The sequence below is a fragment of the Loxodonta africana genome, chromosome 11, assembly GCF_030014295.1.
Source record: "Loxodonta africana isolate mLoxAfr1 chromosome 11, mLoxAfr1.hap2, whole genome shotgun sequence".
In the NCBI taxonomy this organism is placed as follows: Eukaryota; Metazoa; Chordata; class Mammalia; order Proboscidea; family Elephantidae; genus Loxodonta; species Loxodonta africana.
In genome coordinates, this window is record NC_087352.1 from 101,629,662 (window position 1) to 101,649,028 (window position 19,367).

General features: G+C 38.0%; 1 protein-coding gene across 1 annotated transcript in view; it reads left to right on the plus strand.

The window, feature by feature from the left end:
• NDUFV2 (NADH:ubiquinone oxidoreductase core subunit V2) overlaps window positions 1-19,367 on the plus strand; it is a 68,783-nt gene that overhangs the window by 25,656 nt on the left and 23,760 nt on the right. The window contains exons 3-4 of the mRNA XM_010586846.3: window positions 77-139; window positions 221-337. Of these exons, the coding sequence (XP_010585148.1) occupies window positions 77-139; window positions 221-337 (180 nt within the window). The remainder of the gene's footprint in view (window positions 1-76; window positions 140-220; window positions 338-19,367) is intronic.

Genomic DNA, 19,367 nt, shown 5'->3' on the forward strand with positions numbered 1-19,367 from the left:
TAAGTTGTAGTATAGCAATTTACAGACGTTATTCACACTTTTGAGACAAATTTGAAATTTTTTTTTCTTTGTGTAGCACAGAGATACTCCTGAGAATAATCCAGATACCCCATTTGATTTTACACCAGAAAACTATAAGGTATGATTAAGTTAAAATTATAATTAATCTATAAAATATTTAGTATCTTCCAGATGTATAATTTTTTTTTTCTAATTATAGAGGATAGAGGCAATTGTCAAAAACTACCCAGAAGGACACAAAGCAGCAGCTGTGCTTCCAGTCTTGGATTTAGCGCAGAGGCAGAATGGATGGCTGCCCATCTCTGCTATGAACAAGGTATCGGATTAAATTTTGCCTTTGTTCGAAAAGAGGAGAGACTTTACATGGCGACTTGCTTACGTAGAAATTCCTCTGATGACTCATTTATGTCAGAATCTAGGTGTTTGAAGCCATTTAATCATTCATGTGTTTCCTCATAGAAGAACTGCACACGCATTTTTGTTGATTCCCTTAGTAGTGCTGAGAACTGAAAAGGTAGAGCTTTTTATCCTTGCAGAAAATAGTAAACTCAGTCACATTACAGTGAAAGAGGGTTTATCTTTGTTTTTCTTTTTTAAGGGAAATGGTCATAATAAAGATAAAAGTTCAGAAAGTTCACAGATGTGTATAATTTGGTGTCAGAGTATTCTGAAAATGCAGTATTTAAAAGGTAGAATTACAAAGAAAAAGTATACTCAGTCTAGTTGGAGATAAACATATGTTAATTTCAATTTAGTAAAGTAAATGCTGATAAAAAACCAAAAACCCATTGCCATCAAGTCGATTGCAGTTCATAGTTACCTTATGCAGGCATATCTCAGAGATATTGCAGGTTTGGTTCCAGACCACTGCAATAAAGTGAATTTTGCCATGAAGCAAGTCACAGGAGTTTTTTGGTTTCCCAGTGCCTGTAAAAGTTACCTTTACACTATACTGTAGTCTATAAAGTGTGCGATAACATTATGTCTAAAAACACAGTACACAAAACATTACTTAAAAAATACTTCATTGCTAAAAACTACTAGCCATCATCTGAGCCTTCAGGGAGTTCTAATCTTTTTGCTGGTGGAGGGTCTTGCCTCGATATCAATGTCTGCTGACTGATCAGGGTGGTAGTTGCTGAAGGTTGGAGTGGCTGTGGCAATTTCTTAAATAAGACAGCAGTGAAGCTTGTCACATCAGTTGACTCTTCCTTTCACGAAAGATTTCTCTGTAGCATGGGAAGCTGTTTGATAGCATTTTACGCATAGTAGAACTTCTTTATAATTGGAGTCAATCCTCTCAAACCCTGCAACTGCTTTATCAACTGAGTTTATGTGATGTTCTCAATCCTTTGTTGTTAGTTCAACAATGTTCGTAAAATCTTCACCAGGAATAGATTCCATCTCAAGAACCACTTTCTTTGCTCATGTATAAGAAGCAACTCCTCACCTGTTAGAGTTTTATCATGAGATTGCAGTGATTCATTCACATTTTTAGGCCCCACTTCTAATTCTAGTTCTCTGGCTGTTTTTACCACATGTGTAGTTACTTCCTACATTGAAGTCTCAAAGTCATCCGTGAGGGTTGGAATCAGCTCCTTCCAAACTCCTGTTAATGTTGATACATATATATTTAGTTTTTTATAGTACTTCTGATGAAGGTTTACAGAACAAACTAGTTTCTCATTAAACAGTCACTACACATATTGTTCTGTGACATTGGTTAACAATCCCACAACATGTCAACACTCTTACTTCTAAACCTTGAGTTCCCTATCACCAGCTTTCCTGTTCCCTCCTGCCTCCTAGTCCCTGCCTCTGAGCTGGTGTGCCCTTTTAGTCTTGTTTTGTTTTATGGGCCTGCCCAATCTTTGGCTGAACGGTGAACATCCAGAGTGACTTCATCACTGAGCTGAAAGGGTGTCCGGGGACCATAATCTCGGGGTTTCTCCAGTCTCTGTCAGGCCAAGAAGTCTGGTCTTTCTTTCTGAGTTAGAATTTTGTTCTACATTTTGCCCCAGCTCTGTCCAGTACCCTCTCTTGTGATCCTTGTCAGAGCAGTCGGTGGTGGTAGCCGGGCACCATCTTGTACTGGACTCAGTCTGGTGGAGGCCTTGGTAGATGTGGTCCGTTAGTCTTTTGGACTAATATTTCCCATGTATCTTTAGTTTTCTTCATTCTTCCTTGTTCCCAAAGGGGTGAGACCAGTGGAGTATCCTAGATGGCTGCTCAAAGGCTTTTAAGACCCCAGATACTACTCACCAAAGTAGAATGTAGAACGTGTTCTTTATAAACTATGTTATGCCAGTTGAGCTAGATGTTCCCCGAGACTATCGTCCCCACAGCCCTCAGCCCAGCAATTTGGTCCCTCAGGGAGTTTGGATGTGTCTACGGAGCTGCCATGACCTTGCCTTGTACAGGTTCTGCTGGCTTCCCCAGTACTGTGTACTGTCTTACCCTTCACCAAAGTTTCCACTTATCTGTTGTCTATTTAGTGTTTTTCCATCCCCACCTGTCCCCCGCCTTGTTACCATCAAAGATTGTTTCTTCTTGTGCGTAAACCTTTTCATGAGTTTTTATGGTAGTTGTCTCATACAATATTTGTCCTTTTGTGATTAACTTACTTCACTCGTCATAATGTCCTCCAGATTCATGGATGTTATGAGATGCTTCACGATTCATCATTGTTTTTTATTGTTGTGTAATAATTCCGTTGTGTGTATGTACTACAGTTTGATTATCTACTCATCTATTGATGGGCATCTAAGTTGTTTCCATCTTTTTGCTGTTGTGAACAGTGCTGCAGTGAACATGGGTGTGCATATTCGTGTGAAGGCTTACTTGGCTATAACGTATTCTTAGGAGTGGGGGATTGCTGGATCCTATGGTATTTCTATTTCTAGTTTTCTAAGGAAGTGCCATATCATTTTCCAAAATGGTTTTACCATTTTGCATTCCCACCAGCTGTGCATAAGAGTTCAGATCTTCCCACAGCCTCTCCGACATACGTTATTTCCTGTTTTTTTAATTCCTGCCAGTAATGCTGGGATGAGATAGTATCTCATTGTGGTTTTGATTTGCATTTCTCTAGTGGCTGATGATAGATCATTTCCTTATGTGTCTTTTGGCCACTTGAATATCTTCCTGGGTGAAGTGTCTGTTCATTTCCTTTGCCCATTTTTTAATAGGATTATTTGTGTTTTTGTTGTAGAGGTGTTGGATTTTCTTATAGATTTTAGAGATTAGACCTTTGTCTGCTTTGTAATAGCCAGTATTTTTTTCCTAGTCTGTAGGTTCTTTTTTTGCTCTTTTGGTGAAGTCTTTTGATGAGCATAAGTGTTTAATTTTTAGAAGATCCCAGCAATTTAGCTTATCTTCTGCAGTTTCGTGTTGCTGGTCGTGGATCGTATCTTGTTAATGCTGTGAATTAGGGCCTCTAGTGTTGATTGTATTTTTTTTTTCTATGAACTTCATAGTTTTGGGCTTTATATCTAGGTCTTTGATCCATTTTGAGTGAGTTTTTTTATATGGTGTGAGGTATGGGTCCTGCTTCATATTTTTGCAGATTGACGTCTAGTTTTGCCAGCACCATTTGTTAAAAGACTGCCTTTTCTCCATTTTGTGGGCTTTGTGCCCTTGTCAAAGTGACCATAGGTGGGTGGATTTACATCCAGATTCTCAATTCTGTTCCATTGGTCAATGTATCTGTTTCTGTACCAGTACCAGGCTGTTTTGACTAGCTTAGCTGTATAGTAGGTTCTGAGGTCAGGTAGTATGAGTCTTCCTGCTTTTATTCTTCTCCTTCATTAGTGCTTTACTTATCTGGGGTTTCTTTTCTTCCCTATCCATATAAAATTAAGATATATAAGTTTTCCATCTTATTAAAGAATGCTGTTGGTACTTGGTTTGGGATTGCATTGTATTTGTAAATTGCTTTGGATAGAATTGTCATTTTCACAGTGTTGAGTCTACCTATCCATGAGCATAGTATGTTTTTCCATTTATGTAGATCTCCTTTGGTTTCTTGCAGTAGTGTTTTGTAGTTTTCTTTGTATAGGTCCTTTACATCCCTGGTTACGTTTATTTCTGAGTATTTTATTTTTTGAGGGGATAATTATAAATGGTATTGTTTTTGTGATTTTCTTTTCATTGTTCTCTTTATTGGTGTGTAGGAATCCAACTGATTTTTATATGTTTTATCTTGTCTCCTGCTAGTCTGCTGAATCTTTGTATTAGTTCTAGCAGTTTCTTGTGGAGTCTTTGGGTTTTCTAAGTACAGTATGGTAACTTCTTCATTACCATTTTGGATGCCCTTCGTTTCTTTTTCTTGTCTTATTGCTGTACTTAGAACTTCAAGCACAAGGTTGAATAGGCGTGGCAATGAAGGGCATCCTTGTCTTGTTCCTGTTCTCAAGGGCAATGTTTTCAGCCTCTCTCTGTTAAGAATGTTGCCGGGCACTGGTTTTGCACAGATGCTCTTTATTATTTTGAGAAATTCCCTTTCTGTACCTATTTGAGAGTTTTTATCAGGAATGGGAGTTGCGCTTTGTTGAATGCCTTTTCTGTGTCGATTGAGATGATCATGTGATTCTTCTCTTCACTTTTATTTATTGGTGGATTACGTTAATTTGATTCTTCTAATGTTGAGCCACCCTTGCATACCTGGTATGAATCCTACTTGGACGTGGTGTATTATTTTTTTGATATGATGCTGAATTCCATTGGCTAGAATTTTGTTGAGAATTATTGCATCTATATTCATGAGAAATATTGGTCTGTAATTTTCTTTTTTTGTGGTGTCTTTGCCTGGTTTTGATACTAGGTTTATGCTGGCTTCATAGAATGAAATCAGAAGTATCACTTCCTTTTCCATGTTCTGAAATAGTTCGAGTAGTACTGGTGTAAACTCTTCTCTGAATGTTTGGTAGAATTCTCCGGTGAAGCCATCTGGGCCAGGGATATTTTTTGTTGGGAGTCTTTTTTTTTACCTTTTCAGTCTCTTCTGTTGTTATGAGTCTGTTCAGATTTTCAACATCATTTTGTGTTAGTTTGGGTAGATAGTGTGTCTGTAGAAATTTGTCCATTTCCTCTAGGTTTTCAAAGATGTTGGAATATAGAGTTTCATAATACTCTGTTACGATCCTTTTTATTTCAGTTGGATCTGTTGTAATGTCCCCCATTTCATTTCTCATTGGGGTTATTTCTGTCCTCTCGTGTTTTTCTTTTGTTAGTTTGGCCAGTGGTTACTTGATCCTTTCAAAGAACCAGCTTTTGCTTTTATTGTTTGTATCATTTATTATTCTCTATTTCATCTATTTCTGTTCTGATTTTTATTATTTCCTTTCTTCTGGTGTGGCTGCGGGCTTGTTTTGCTCTTCTTTTTCCATTTGTCCAAGTTGTGTAGCTAATGTTTTGATTTTGTCCCTTCTTTTTTTTTTTTTAATAATTTTTATTGTGCTTTAAGTGAAAGTTTACAAATCAAGTCAGTATCTCACACAAAAACCCATATGCACCTTGCTACACGCACCCAATTACTCTCCCCCAATGAGACAGCCTGCTCTCTCCCTCCACTCTATCTTTTCGTGTCTTTTTTGCCAGCTTCTAACCCCCTCCACCCTTCCATCTCCCCTCCAGGCAGGAGATGCCAATGCAGTCTCAAGTGTCCACCTGATCCAAGAAGCTCACTCCTCACCAGCATCCCTCTCCAACCCTTTGCCCAGTCCAATCCATGTCTGAAGAGTTGGCTTCGGGAATGGTTCCTGTCCTGGGCCAACAGAAGGTCTGGGGGCCATGACTACCGGGGTCCTTCCAGTCTCAGTCAGACCATTAAGTCTGGCCTTATAAGAGTTTGGGATCTGCATCCCACTGCTCTCCTGCTCCCTCAGGGGTTCTCTGTGTCTTCCCTGTCAGGGCAGTCATCGGTTGTAGCTGGGCACCATCTAGTTCTTTGGTCTCAGGGTGATGTAGTTGCTGGTTCATGTGACCCTTTCTGTCTCTTGGGCTGCTAATCACCTTGTATCCTTGGTGTTGTTCATTTTCCTTTGATCCAGGTGGGTTGAGACCAATTGTTGCATCTTAGATGGCTGCTTGTTAGTGTTTAAGACCCCAGACGCCACTCTTGAAAGTGGGATGCAGAATGTTTTCTTAATAGATTTTATTATGCCAATTGACTTAGATGTCCCCTGAAACCATGGTCCCCAGACCCCTGCCCCTGCTACGCTGGCCTTCAAAGCATTCAGTTTATTCAGCAATCTTCTTTGTTTTTGGTTTAGACCAATTGTGCTGACCTGCCCTGTACTGTATGCAGTCTTTCCCATCACCTAAAGTAGTTCTTATCTACTATCTAATCAGTAAATACCCCTTTCCCACCCTCCCTCCCTCCCCCCTCTCATAACCACAAAAGAATGTTTTCTTCTCAGTTTGAACTATTTCTCAAGTTCTTATAATAGTGGTCTTATACAATATTTGTCCTTTTGCAGCTGACTAATTTCACTCAGCATAATGCCTTCCAGATTCCTCCATGTTATGAAATGTTTCACAGATTCCTCACTGTTCTTTATCGATGTGTAGTATTCCATTGTGTGAATATACCATAATTTATTTATCCATTCATCCAATGATGGGCACCCTGGTTGCTTCCATCTTTTTCTATTGTAAACAGTGCTGCCATAAACGTAGGTGTGCATATATCTGTTCGTGTAAAGGCTCTTATTTCTCTAGAATATATGCCAAGGAGTGGGATTGCTGGATCGTTTGGTAGTTCTATTTCTAGCTTTTTAAGGAAGGGCCAAATAGATTTCCAAAGTGGTTGTACCATTTGACATTCCCACCAGCAGTGTAGAAGTGTTCCAGTCTCTCCACAGCCTCTCCAACATTTATTATTTTGTGTTTTTTGGATTAATGCCAGCCTTGTTGGAGTGAGATGAAATCTCCTTGTAATTTTGATCTGCATTGCTCTAATGGCTAATGATCGTGAGCATTTCCTCAGATATCTGTTAGCTACCTGAATGTCTTCTTTAGTGATGTGTCTGTTCGTAACTTTTGCCCATTTTTAATTGGGTTATTTGTCTTTTTGCAGTTGAGTTTTTGCAGTATTATAAAGATTTTAGACATCAGGCACTGATTAGAAATGTCATAGCTAAAAACTTTTTCCCAGTCTGTAGGTAATCTTTTTACTCTTTTGGTGAAGTCTTTGGATGATGATAAGTGTTTGATTTTTAGGAGCTCCCAGTTATCTAGTTTTTCTTCTACGTTCTTTATAATGTTTTCTGTACTGTTTATGTCATGTATTAGGGGTCCTAACATTGTCCCTATTGTTTCTTCCATGATCTTTATTGTTTTAGATTTTATAGTTAGGTCTTTGATCCATTTTGAGTTAGTTTTTGTGCATGGAGTGAGGTATGGGTCTTGTTTAATTTTTTTGCACATGGATATCCAGTTATTCCAGCACCATTTTTTAAAAAGACTGTCTTTTCCCCATTTAACTGTTTTGGGGCCTTTGTCAAATATCAACTGCTCATATGTGGATGAATTTATGTCTGGATTCTCAATTCTGTTCCATTGGTCCATGTATCTGTGGTTGTACCAGTACCAGGCTGTTTTGACTACTGTGGCGGTATAATAGTTTCTAAAATCAGGTAAAGTAAGGCCTCCCACTTTGTTCTTCTTTTCCAGTAATGCCTTATTTATCCGGGGCCTCTTTCCCTTCCATATGAAATTGGTGATTTGTTTCTCCATCTCATTAAAGAATGTCTTTGGGATTTGGATCAGAATTGCATGAAATGTATAGATCGTTTTTAGCAGAATAGACATTTTTATAATGTTATGTCTTCCTATCCATGAGCAAGGTATGTTCTTCCACTTATGTAAGTCTCTTTTGTTTTCTTGCAGAAGTGTACTGTAGTTTTCTTTGTATAAGTCTTTCCCATCTCTGGTAAGATTTATTCCTAAGTATTTTATCTTCTTAGGGGCTACTGAAAATGGCATTGATTTGGTGATTTCCTCTTCGTTGGTGTAGAGGAATCCAACTGATTTTTGTATATGTGTCTTGTATTGGGATACTCTGCTGAACTCTTCTATTAGTTTCAGTAGTTTTCTGGAGGATTCCTTAGGGTTTTTTGTGTATAAGATCATGTCATCTGCAAATAGAGTTACTTTTACTTCTTCCTTGCCAATCTCGATGCCCTTTATTTCTTTATCTAGCCTAATTGCTGTGACTAGGACCTCCAGCACAATGTTGAATAAGAGTGGTGTTAAAGGACATCCTTATCTGGTTCCCTATCTCAATGAGAATGTTTTCAGGCCCTCTCCATTTAGGATGATGTTGGCTGTTGGCTTAGTATAAATGCCCTTTATTATGTTGAGGAATTTTCCTTCTATTCCTATTCTGCTGAGAGTTTTTATCATGAATGGGTGTTGAACTTTGTCAAATGCCTTTTCTGCATCAATTGATAAAATCATGTGATTCTCATCTTTCGTTTTATTTATGTGGTGGATTACATTAATTGTTTTTCTAATGTTGAACCATCCCTGCATGCCTCGTATGAATCCCACTTGGTCATGACAAATTATTTTTTTGATATGTTTTTGAATTCTGTTGGCTAGAATTTTGTTGAGAATTTTTGCATCTAGATTCATGAGGGATATAGGTCTATAATTTTCTTGTGGTGTCTTTACCTGGTTTTGGTATCAGGGATATGGTGGCTTTATAGAATGAGTTTGGTAGTATTCCATCCTTTTCTATGCTCTGAACTACCTTTAGTAGTAGTGGTGTTAACTCTTCTCTGAAAGTTTGGTAGAATTCTGCAGTGAAGCTGTCCAGACCAGGGTTTTTTTTTGTTGGCAGTTTTTTGATTATCTTTTCTATCTTTTCTTTTGTTATGGGTCTATTTAGTTGTTCTACCTCTGTTTGTGTTAGTCTAGGTAGGTAGTGTGTTTCTAGGAATTCATGCATATCTTCTAGGTTTTCAAATTTGTTTGAGTATAGTTTGTTGTAGTAATCTGATATGATCCTTTTAATTTCAGTTGAATCTGTTGTAATATCGCCCATCTCATTTCTTATTCTGGTTATTTGCTTCCTCTCCTGTTTTTCTTTTGTCGGTTTGGCCAGTGCTTTATCAATTTTGTTTATTTTTATTCACAAAAAAAGCAGCTTTTGGTCTTGTTAGTTCTTTCAGTTGTTTTTCTGTTTTCTATTTCATTTAGTTCTGCTCTAATTTTTATTATTTGTTTTCTTCTGGTGCCTGTGGTTTTTTTTTGTTGCTCTTTTTCTGTTTGTTCAAGTTGTAGGGTTAGTTCTTTGATTTTGCCCCTTCCTTCTTTTTGGATGTGTGCATTTATTGATATAAATTGGCCTCTGAGCACCGTTTTTGCTGCGTCCCAAAGGTTCTGATAGGAAGTGTTTTCATTCTCATTGGATTGTATGAATTTGTTTATTCCATCCTTAATGTCTTCTATAATCCAGTCTTTTTTGAGCAAGGTGTTGTTTAGTTTCCAAGTGTTTGATTTCTTTTCCCTGCTTTTCCTGTTATTGATTTCCACTTTTATGGCTTTATGGTTAGAGAAGATGTTTTGTAATAATTCAGTGTTTTGGATTCTGCTAAGGCTTGCTTTATGACCTAATATGTGGTGTATTCTAGAGAATGTTCATGTGCACTAGAAAAGAAAGTATAGTTGGTTGCTGTTGGGTGGAGTGTTCTGTATATGTCTATGAGGTCAAGTTGGTTGATTATGGCATTTTGATCTTTGTGTCTTTATTGAGCTTTTTTCTGGATGTCCTGTCCCTCACCGAAAGTGGTGTGTTGAAGTCTCCTACTATTATTGTGGAGCTGTCTATCTCACTTTTCAATGCTGCTAGAGTTTGTTTTATGTATCTTGCAGCCCTGTCATTGGGTGCGTAAATATTTAATATGCTTATATCTTCTTGATGTATTGTCCCTTTAATCATTATACAGTGTCCTTCCTTATCCTTTCTGATGGATTTAACTTCAAAGTCTATTTTGTCAGAAATTAATATTGCACTCCTGCTCTTTTTTGATTGTTGTTTGCTTGATGTATTTTTTCCATTCTTTGAGTTTTAGTTTGTTTGTGTCTCTGAGTCTAAGGTGTGTCTCTCTTAGGCAGCATGTAGATGGATTTTGTTTTTTAATCCATTCTGCCACTTTCTGTCTCTTTATTGGTGCATTCAGTCCATTTACGTTCAGCGTAATTATGGATAAGTATGAATTTAGTGCTATCATTTTGCTGTCTTTTTTTGTGTTGACAGCTTCTTTTTCCGACTTGATTTTATGTGCTGAGTAGATTTTCTTTGTATATTGCCATTTCCTCATATTTGTTGTTGTTGATTTTTTCTGCTGAGTCTGTATTTTTCCCTTTTATTTAATTTTGGTGAGTAGGATAGTTTGTCTCCTTTGTGGTTACCTTATTATTTACCCCTATTTTTCTAAATTCAACTTTTATTCCTTTGTATCGCCGTATCTTCCTCTCCATATGGAAGGTGTATGATTACATTTCTTAGTCACTCTTTATAATTTTAATATTGTCTTCTTTTATATAATAACATTGCCATTACCGTGTGTTGGGCCTGTTTTTTTTTTAATCTTGCTTTGTTTTTTTTTTTTTTTGGATTTCCCTGTCTGGGTTGACTTCTGATTGCTCTGCCTAGTGTTTTAGTCTTGGGTCGATACCTGATATTATTGATTTTCTAACCAAAGAACTCCTTTAAGTGTAGTTTGATTTTTACCAATTCCTTCAACTTGTGTTTGTTTCGAAATGTCTTAATTTCACCTTCATATTCAAGAGACAGTTTTGATGGGTATATGATTCTTGAAAGGGAATATTTTTCAATCAATTTTTTAAATATATCATCCCATTGGCTTCTTGCCTGCATGGTTTCTGCTGAGTAGTCGTAGTTTATTCTTACTGGCTCTCCCTTGTAGGTGACTTTTCTTTTATCCCTCGGTGCTCGTATAATTGTCTCCTTATCTTTGGTTTTGGCAAGCTTGATTATAATATGTCTTGATGACTTTCTTTTAAGATCTACTTTACGTGGAGTTTGATGAGCATCTTTGATAGGTATCTTCTCATCTTTTACAATATCAGGGAAGTTTTCTGCCAACAAATCCTCAACAATTTTCTGTGTATTTCCTGTTATCCCACCCTGTCCTGGTACTCCAATCACTCGTAGGTTATTCTCTTGAGAGAGTCCCACGTGATTCTTAAGTTTTCTTCATTTTTTAAATTCTTTAATCTGATTTTTCTTCAAATATATTAGTGCCAAGTGATTTATCTTCGAGTTCAGAAGTTCTAGCTTGTACTTGCTCAATTCTGCTCCTCTGACTTTCTATTGTGTTATCTAATTCTGTGATTTTATTGTTAATCTTCTGAATTTCTGATTGCTGTCTGTCTATGGATTTTTCCAGCTTATTAAACTTTTCATTCATTATGTTCCTGAATAATCTTTCTTATTTCTTCAGTTGCTTTATCTGTGTGTTCCTTGGCTTGTCCTGCCTCATTTCCTTCCTGATGTCTTGAAGGGTTCTGTATATTAAACTTTTTGTGTTCTGCATCTGGTAATTCCAGGAATGCACTTTCCACTAAAAGATCCCTGGATTCTTTTTTTTGAGAGTCCGTTGAGGTCATCATGGTCTGTTTCTTTATGTGACTTGATATTGACTATTGTCTCCGAGCCATCTGTAAGTTATTGTATTAGTTTATGCTTGCTTACTGTGTCATAGCTGCTTGTTTTGGTATACCCCTGTGGGTTGCTTGAGTGAGCTAGCTTGATTATTCTCACTTTTGGAGCTCTGGTTTCCTGTCCCCAGCTGGCTAGAGCTGTTATCAGGTATATCAGTCTAGGAGTCCATTCAGTTTTCTTGCATGAATTCAGCTCACGTTTCCAGCTAGCTGATACCACGTGTGTGGTACAGGCTGTGTCCTACAGTCTTAGAGGGGCAGGGGTGATTGGCGTACATACCCATATCTGACTGCAGCAGGGGGTCACGTTCTGAACAAAGCAGGGGGCTGAGAACCGACCACCACGTTTCTCTGAGGAAAACGCGTCTCTGTTCCCTAGAGCGTGCTGGTGCGTGGGCTCTGCAGAGGGACCATGGGCACCCAAAGATTTTGTTGTAAGGACTGGGAGGTACCAGTTATCCCTGGGCTCCTGTCGCGGGTGGTTGGGCAACCCAAGTGGAGCCACCAGTCCTTACGTCCCTCTTGTGGGTAGGTGAGGACCTTGTTTAATAGGCAAAGCAATCTCAAACGTGAAATACACACCTCTCTACCGCACTACTGAAATAGTTGGAGTTTGCCAATAAGGGCCTATTCTCCCGAAATAGGCACACACAGGTCCATGCAGAAGGGAAGGGTGCGTAAGGTCCACGGATGGTTTATGCCTAGACAGGAGCTGCTTCTGGCTTGAGCTCTCCCAGTTAATGGAGCTAGCAAATTATCTTTTCCCCCCAGTTGCAATTTTTTTCCTTCCCCAAGGCCAGGAGGACAGCTCCAGGTGCTCACCAGGGTCTATCTCAGGCCTAGGGATTCAGTCGCTGAAGCTGGGTTGGCGTGGGGGGGCACGGTGAAATATACGCAAGTACTTAGCTTTTGCCGAGAGCGCCCTCCTGCTCAGGTTCCGGAGGTGTGAGTGGGCTGTGTGGCTGGCTGCTTCTTCCTGAGGAAACTGCGGCCAAACTCTAGGACCAGCCTGCTGCCGCCGCTGCCACTGCCACAGCCACTCCTGAATGGGCCTTAGGGTTCCCTGTGATTTAGATCCGGCAACTCCTCTCTGCTTCTGAACAGAATCTTTCTTCCCCTGCCCCTCAGTTGGTTGTCTAAGCTTGCCTTTGATTCTCAGGGCTCCCAGCTTGTCACAAATATACTCATTTCACTTGTTTTTTCGGGTCTTTGTTGTAAAGAGGGCTCGAAGGAAGTGTCTTTTTATTCCGCCATCTTGGCTCCACGCTCTCTCCCTTCTTTTCTGATGTGTGCATCTGTTGCTGTAAACTGACCTGTAAGGACTGCATTTGCATTGTCTCAGAGGTTTGCTATGATGTGTTTTCAGTCTAGGAAGATTCTAATTCCATCTCTGATTTCTTCTATTACCTAGTGGTTTTTTACCCGGTACCATCATGTCAATTCTGACTCATAGTAGTATTTTTGTTTTTTAATTGTGTTTTAAGTGAAAGTTTAAAAAATCATGTCAGCCTCATACAAAAATTTATATACACCTTGCTATATACTCCTAGTTGCTCTCCCTCTAATGAGACAGCGTCCTCCATCTTTCCACCCTTTATTTTCATGTCCGTTCAGCTACCGTCTGACCCCCACTGCCCTCTCATCTTCCCTCCAGACAGGAGCTCCCCACATAGTCTCATGTGTCTACTTAAACCAAGGAGCTTACTCTTCACCAGTATCTTTTTCTATCCCATAGTCCAGTTCAATCCCTGTCTAAAGAATAGGCTTTGGGAATGGTTCCTGTCTTGGGCTAACAGAAGGTCTGGGGACCATGACTTCCAGGTTCCTTCTAGTCTGAGTGAGATCATTAAGTCTGGTCTTTTTACGAGAATTTGAGGTCTGCATCCCACTGTTCTCCTGCTCCCTCAGGGTTTCCCTGTTGTGTTCCCTGACAGGGCAGTCATCGATTGTAGCTGGGTACAATCTAGTGCTTCTGGTCTCAGGCTAATGTAGCCTCTCGTTTATGTGGCCCTTTGTGTCTCTTAGGTTCATAATTACCTTGTGTCTTTGGTGTTCTTCATTTTCCTTCGCTCCAGGTGGGCTGAGACCCATTGAATCATGTTAGATGGCTGCTTGCTAGCACTTAAGACCCCAAAGGCCACTCACCAAAGTGGGATGCAGAACTTAATAGATTTTATTATGGCAGTTGACTTAGATGTCCCCTGAAACCATGGTCCCCAAACCCCTGACACTGCTATACTGGGCTTTGAAGCATTCAGTTTATTCAGGAAGCTTCTTGGTTTTGCTTTAGTCCTGTTGTGCTGACCTGCCATGTATTGTGTGTTGTCTTTCCGTTCACCTAAAATAGTTTTTATCTACTATCTAATTAGTGAAAACCCTTCTCCCTCCCTCCCTCCCCACTCTCGTATCCATGAAAGAATATTTTCTTTTCTGTTTCAACTATTTTTCACGTTCTTATAATAATGTTCTCATATAATATTTGTCCTTTTGCAGCGGACTAATTTTACTCCACGTAACGCCTTCCAGATTCTTCCGTGTTATGAAATGTTTCACGGATTCATAATTTTTCTTTTTTGATGCATAGTATTCCATTGTGTGAATATACCATAATTTATTTATCCATTCATCTGTTGAGGGGCACCTTGGTTGATTCCATCTTTTTGCTTTTGTAAACAGTGCTGCAGTAAACATAGGTGTGCATACATCAGTTCGTGTAAAGGTTCTCATTTCTCTAGGTATATTCCGAGAAGTGGGATTGCTGGATCGTATGGTAGTTCTATTTCTAGCTTTATAAGGAAGCGCCAAATTGGTTTCCAAAGTGGTTGTACCATTTTACATTCCCACCAGCAGTGTAGAAGTGTTCCAGTCTCTGCACAACCTCTCCAACTTTTATTATTTTGTGTTTTTTGGATTAATGCTAGCTGTATTGGAGTGAGGTGGAATCTCAGTGTAGTTTTGATTTGCATTTCTCTAATGGCTAATGATCGTGAGGGTTTCCTCATGTATCTGTTAGCTACCTGAATGTCTTCTTTAGAGAAGAGCCTATTCACATACTTTGCCCATTTTTTAATTGGATTATTTGTCTTTTTGTAGTTGAGTTTTTTCAGAATCAAGTAGATTTTAGAGATCAGACGCTGCTCGGAAATTTCATAGCTGAAAACCTTTTCCCAGTCTACAGGTAATGTTTTGACTCTTTTGGTGAAGTCTTTGGATGAGTATAGATTTTTGATTTTTAGGAGCTCCCAGATATCTAGTTTCTCTTCTGCATCGTTAATAAGGTTTTGTATACTGTTCATGCCATATATTAGGGCCCCCACTGTTCTGCCTGTTTTTTCTTCTGTGATCTTTTATTGCATTAGATTTTATATTTAGGTCTTTGATCCATTTGGATTTAGTTTTTGTGCATTGTGTGAGGTATGGGTCTTGTTTCATTTTTTTGAAAATGGTATCTAGTTATGCCAGCACCGTTTGTTAAAAAGACTGTCTTTTCCCCATTTAACTGACTGGGCCTTTGTCAAATATCTGCTGCTCAGATGTGGATGGATTTATGTCTAGATTCTCAATTCTGTTCCATTGGTCAATGTGTCTGTTCTTGTACAAGTTCCTGGCTTTTTTGACTACTGTGGCGGTATAATAGGTTCTAAAATCAGGTAGTGTGAGGCCTCTCACTTTGTTCGTCTTTTTCAGTAGTGCTTTACTTATCCGGGGCCTCTTTTCCTTCCATGTGAAGCTTGTGATTTGTTTCTCCATCTTATTAAACAATGTCATTAGAATTTGAATTGGAATTCCGTTGTTATCTATAGAGGGCTTTTTTAAGAATAGACATTTTTACAATGTTAAATCTTCCTATCCATGAGAAAGGTATGTTTTTCCACTTAGGCAGGTCTCTTTTAGTTTCTTATAGTAGTGTCTTGTAGTTTTCTTCGTATAGGTCTTTCACGTGTCTGGTTATATTTATTCCTACGTATTTTATCTTCTTGGGGGCTATTGTAAATGGTATTGATTTGGTGATTTCCTCTTTGACGTTCTCTTTGTTGGTGGTGTAGAGAAATCCATGTGATTTTTGTGTGTTTATCTTGTATCCTTATACACTGCTGAACTTCTCTATTAGTTTCAGTAGTTTTCTTGAGGATTCATTAGGGTTTTCTATGTAGAAGATATGTCATCTGCAAATAGTTACTTTTACTTCCTCAGCAATCTGGATGCCTAATTGCTCTGGCTAGGACCTCCAGTACAATGTTGAATAAGAGTGGAGATAAAGGGCATCCTTTTCTGGTTTCCAATCTCCAGGGGAATGCTTTCAGACTGTCTCCATTAAAGATGATGTTGGCTGTTGGCTTTGTATAAATGCCCTTTATTATGTTGAGGAATTTTCTTTCTATTCGTATTTTGCAGAGAGTTTTTATCATGAATGGGTGTTGAACTTTGTCCAATGCCTTTTCTGCATCAATTGAGAAGATTATGTGGTTGTTGTCTTTTGTTTTATTTATATGATAGATTACATTGTTTTTCTAATTTTGAATAGTCCCTGCATATCTGGTATGAATTATTTTTTTGATATTTTGTTGAATTCTCTTGGCTAGAATTTTGTTGAGGATTTTTGCATCTACGTTCATGAGGGATATAGGTTTGTAATTTTCTTTTTTTATGGTGTCTTTACCTGGTTTTGGTATCAGGGATATGCTGGCTTCATAGAATGAGTTTGGGAGTGTTCCTTCCTTTGCTATGCTCTGAAATACCTTTCGTAGTAGTGGTGTTAACTCTTTGAAAGTTTGGTAGAACTGTGCGGTGAAGCAGCCTGGGCCCAGTTTTTTTTTGTTTTTTGTGAGGGGAGGGGTTGATTACCTTTCAATCTCTTCTTTTGTTATGGGTCTATTTAGTTGTTCTACCTCTGTTTGTGTTAGTTTAGATAGGTAGTGTGTTTCTAGAAATCTTCCATTTCTTGTAGGTTTTCGAATTTGTTAAGAGTACAATTTTTCGTAGTAATCTGATATGATTCTTTTAATTTCAATTGAGTCTGTTGTAATATCGCACATCTCAGTTCTTATTTGAGTTATTTGCTTCCTTTCCTGTTTTTCTTTTGTCCATTTGGCCAGTGGTTTATCAATTTTGTTAATTTTTTTCATAGAACCAGCTTTTGGTCTTGTTAACTCTTTCCACTGTTTTTCTGTTCTCTATTTCATTTAATTCTGCTCTAATTTTTATTATTTGCTTTCTTTTAGTGCCTGAGGGTTTGTTTTGTTGCTCCCTTTCTGTTTGTTCAAGTTGTAGGGATTATTCTTTGATTTTGGCCCTTCTTTTTGGATGTGTGCATTTATTTATGTAAATTGGCCTCTGAACACTGATTTAGCTGTGTCACAAAGGTTCTGGTAGGAAGTGTTTTCATTCTCATTGGATTCTGTGAATATCTTTATTCTATCCTTGATGTCTTCTATAACCCAGTCATTTTGAGCAGGGTATTGTTCCATTTCCAAATGTTTGATTTCTTTTCCTGCTTTTTCTGTTATTGATTTCTACTTTTATGGCCTTATGATCAGAGAAGATACTTTGTAATATTTCAATGGTTTGGATTCCGCTAAGGCTGCTTTACGACCTAACATGTGGTCTATTCTAGGGAATGTTCCATGTGCACTAGAAAAGAATGTATACTTGGCTGCTGTTTGGTAGAGTGTTCTGTATATGTCTGTGAGGTCTAGTCGTTTGATTGTGGCATTTATATCTTCCGCATCTTCATTGAGCTTCTTTCTGGATGTTCTGTCCTTCACTGAAAGTGGTGTGTTGAAGTCTCCTAGTATAATTGTGGAGCTGTCTCTCCCACTTTTCGGTTCCGTTAGAGTTTGCTTTATGTTATCTTGCAGCCCTGTCATTGAGTGCATAAATATTTAATATGGTGATATCCTCTTGGTATATTGTCCCTTTAATCATTATATAATGCCCTTCGCAGAAACTCTGTGGGGCAGTTCTACTCTGTCCTATAGGGTCGCTATGAGTCAAAATCAACTCGATGGCAGAGGGTTTTGTTTTTTTAATGCCCTTCTTTATCCTTTTTGGTGGATTTAACTTTAATGTCTATTTTTTCATGAGTTAATATTGCCACTCCTGCTGTTTTCTGATTGTTGTTTGCTGGATATATTTTTTTCCATCCTTTGAATTTTAGTTTGTGTCTCTTAAGTCTAATGTGTATTTCTTGTAGACAGCATATAGACGGATCGTGTTTTTTATCTGTTCTGCTGCTCTCTGTGACTTTATAGGTGCATTTAGTCCATTTACATTAAGCGTAATTATAAATAGGTATGAGTTTAAAAAAAAACTTTTTTTTAATTAGTTGAGTACTGTCACTTTGATGTCTTTCTTTGTGTGTTGTTGATAGTTTCTTTTTTCCACTTAAATTTTTGTGCTGAGTAGTTTATATTCTTTCTTCCTATTCATTGTTGTTGATTTTGTTTCTGCTGAGTCTTTATTTTTTTTTTGTATTTTATTTTGATGAGTAGGATTGTTAGTCTCCTTTGTGGTTACCTTAACATTTACACCTATTTTTCTAAGTTTAAACCTAACTTTATTTCTTTATATTGCCTTGTCTTCCTCTCCATATGAAAGAACTATGACTGCATTTTTTAGTCTCTCTTTATTGCTTTAACGTTGTCTTCTTTTGCATAATGACATTGCTGTTTCCCTGTTTTGAACATTTTTTTAATCTTGATTTATTTTTCTGATTTCCGTATGTGTATTGATATCTGATTGCTCTGTCCAGTGCTCTAGTGTTGTGCTCGTATCTGATATTATTGATTTTCTAACCAGAGAACTCCCTTTAATATTTCCTTTTAGTTTTGGTTTGGTTTTTACGAATTCCCTAAACTTTAGTTTATCTGGAAATGTTGTAGTTTCACCTTCATATTTGATAAACAGTTTTGCTGGATATATGATTCTTGGCTGGCAGTTTTTTTCCTTCAGTTTTCCATATAAGTCATCCCATTACCTTCTTACCTGCATGGTTTCTGCCGAATAGTCCAAGCTTATTCTTATTGATTCTCCTTTGTAGGTGACTTTTTGTTTATCCCTAGCTGCTCTTAAAATTCTTTGTCTTTGGTTTTGGCAAGTTTGATTATAATATGTGTTGGTGACTTTCTTTTAAAATCTACTTTGTGTGGAGTTTGATGAGCATCTTAGATATCTTCCCATCTTTCACAATATCAGAGACATTTTCTGCCAACAAATCTTCAACAATTCTCTGTATTTTTTGTTGTCCCTCCATGTTCTGTTCCTCCAATTACTCGTAGGTTATTTCTCTTGATAGAGTCCCATGTGATTCTTAGGGTTTCTTCATTTTTTAAAAATTCTTTTGTCTCATTTTTCTTCAAATATATTGGTGTCAGGTGTTTCATCTTCAGTCTTACCAGTTCTGCCTTCCACTTGCTTAATTCTGCTCTTCTAACTTTCTATTGAGTTGTCTAATTCTGTAATTTTTTTGTTAATCTTCTGAATTTCCTATTGCTGTCTCTCTGTGGATTCTTGTATCTTATGAAATTTTTCGTTATGTTCTTGCACAATCTTTTTAATTTCTTCAACTGCTTTATCTGTGTGTTCCTTGGCTTGTCCTGCGCATTGCCTGATCTCCTTCCTGATCTCCTTCCTGATCTCGTTGCTGATATCTT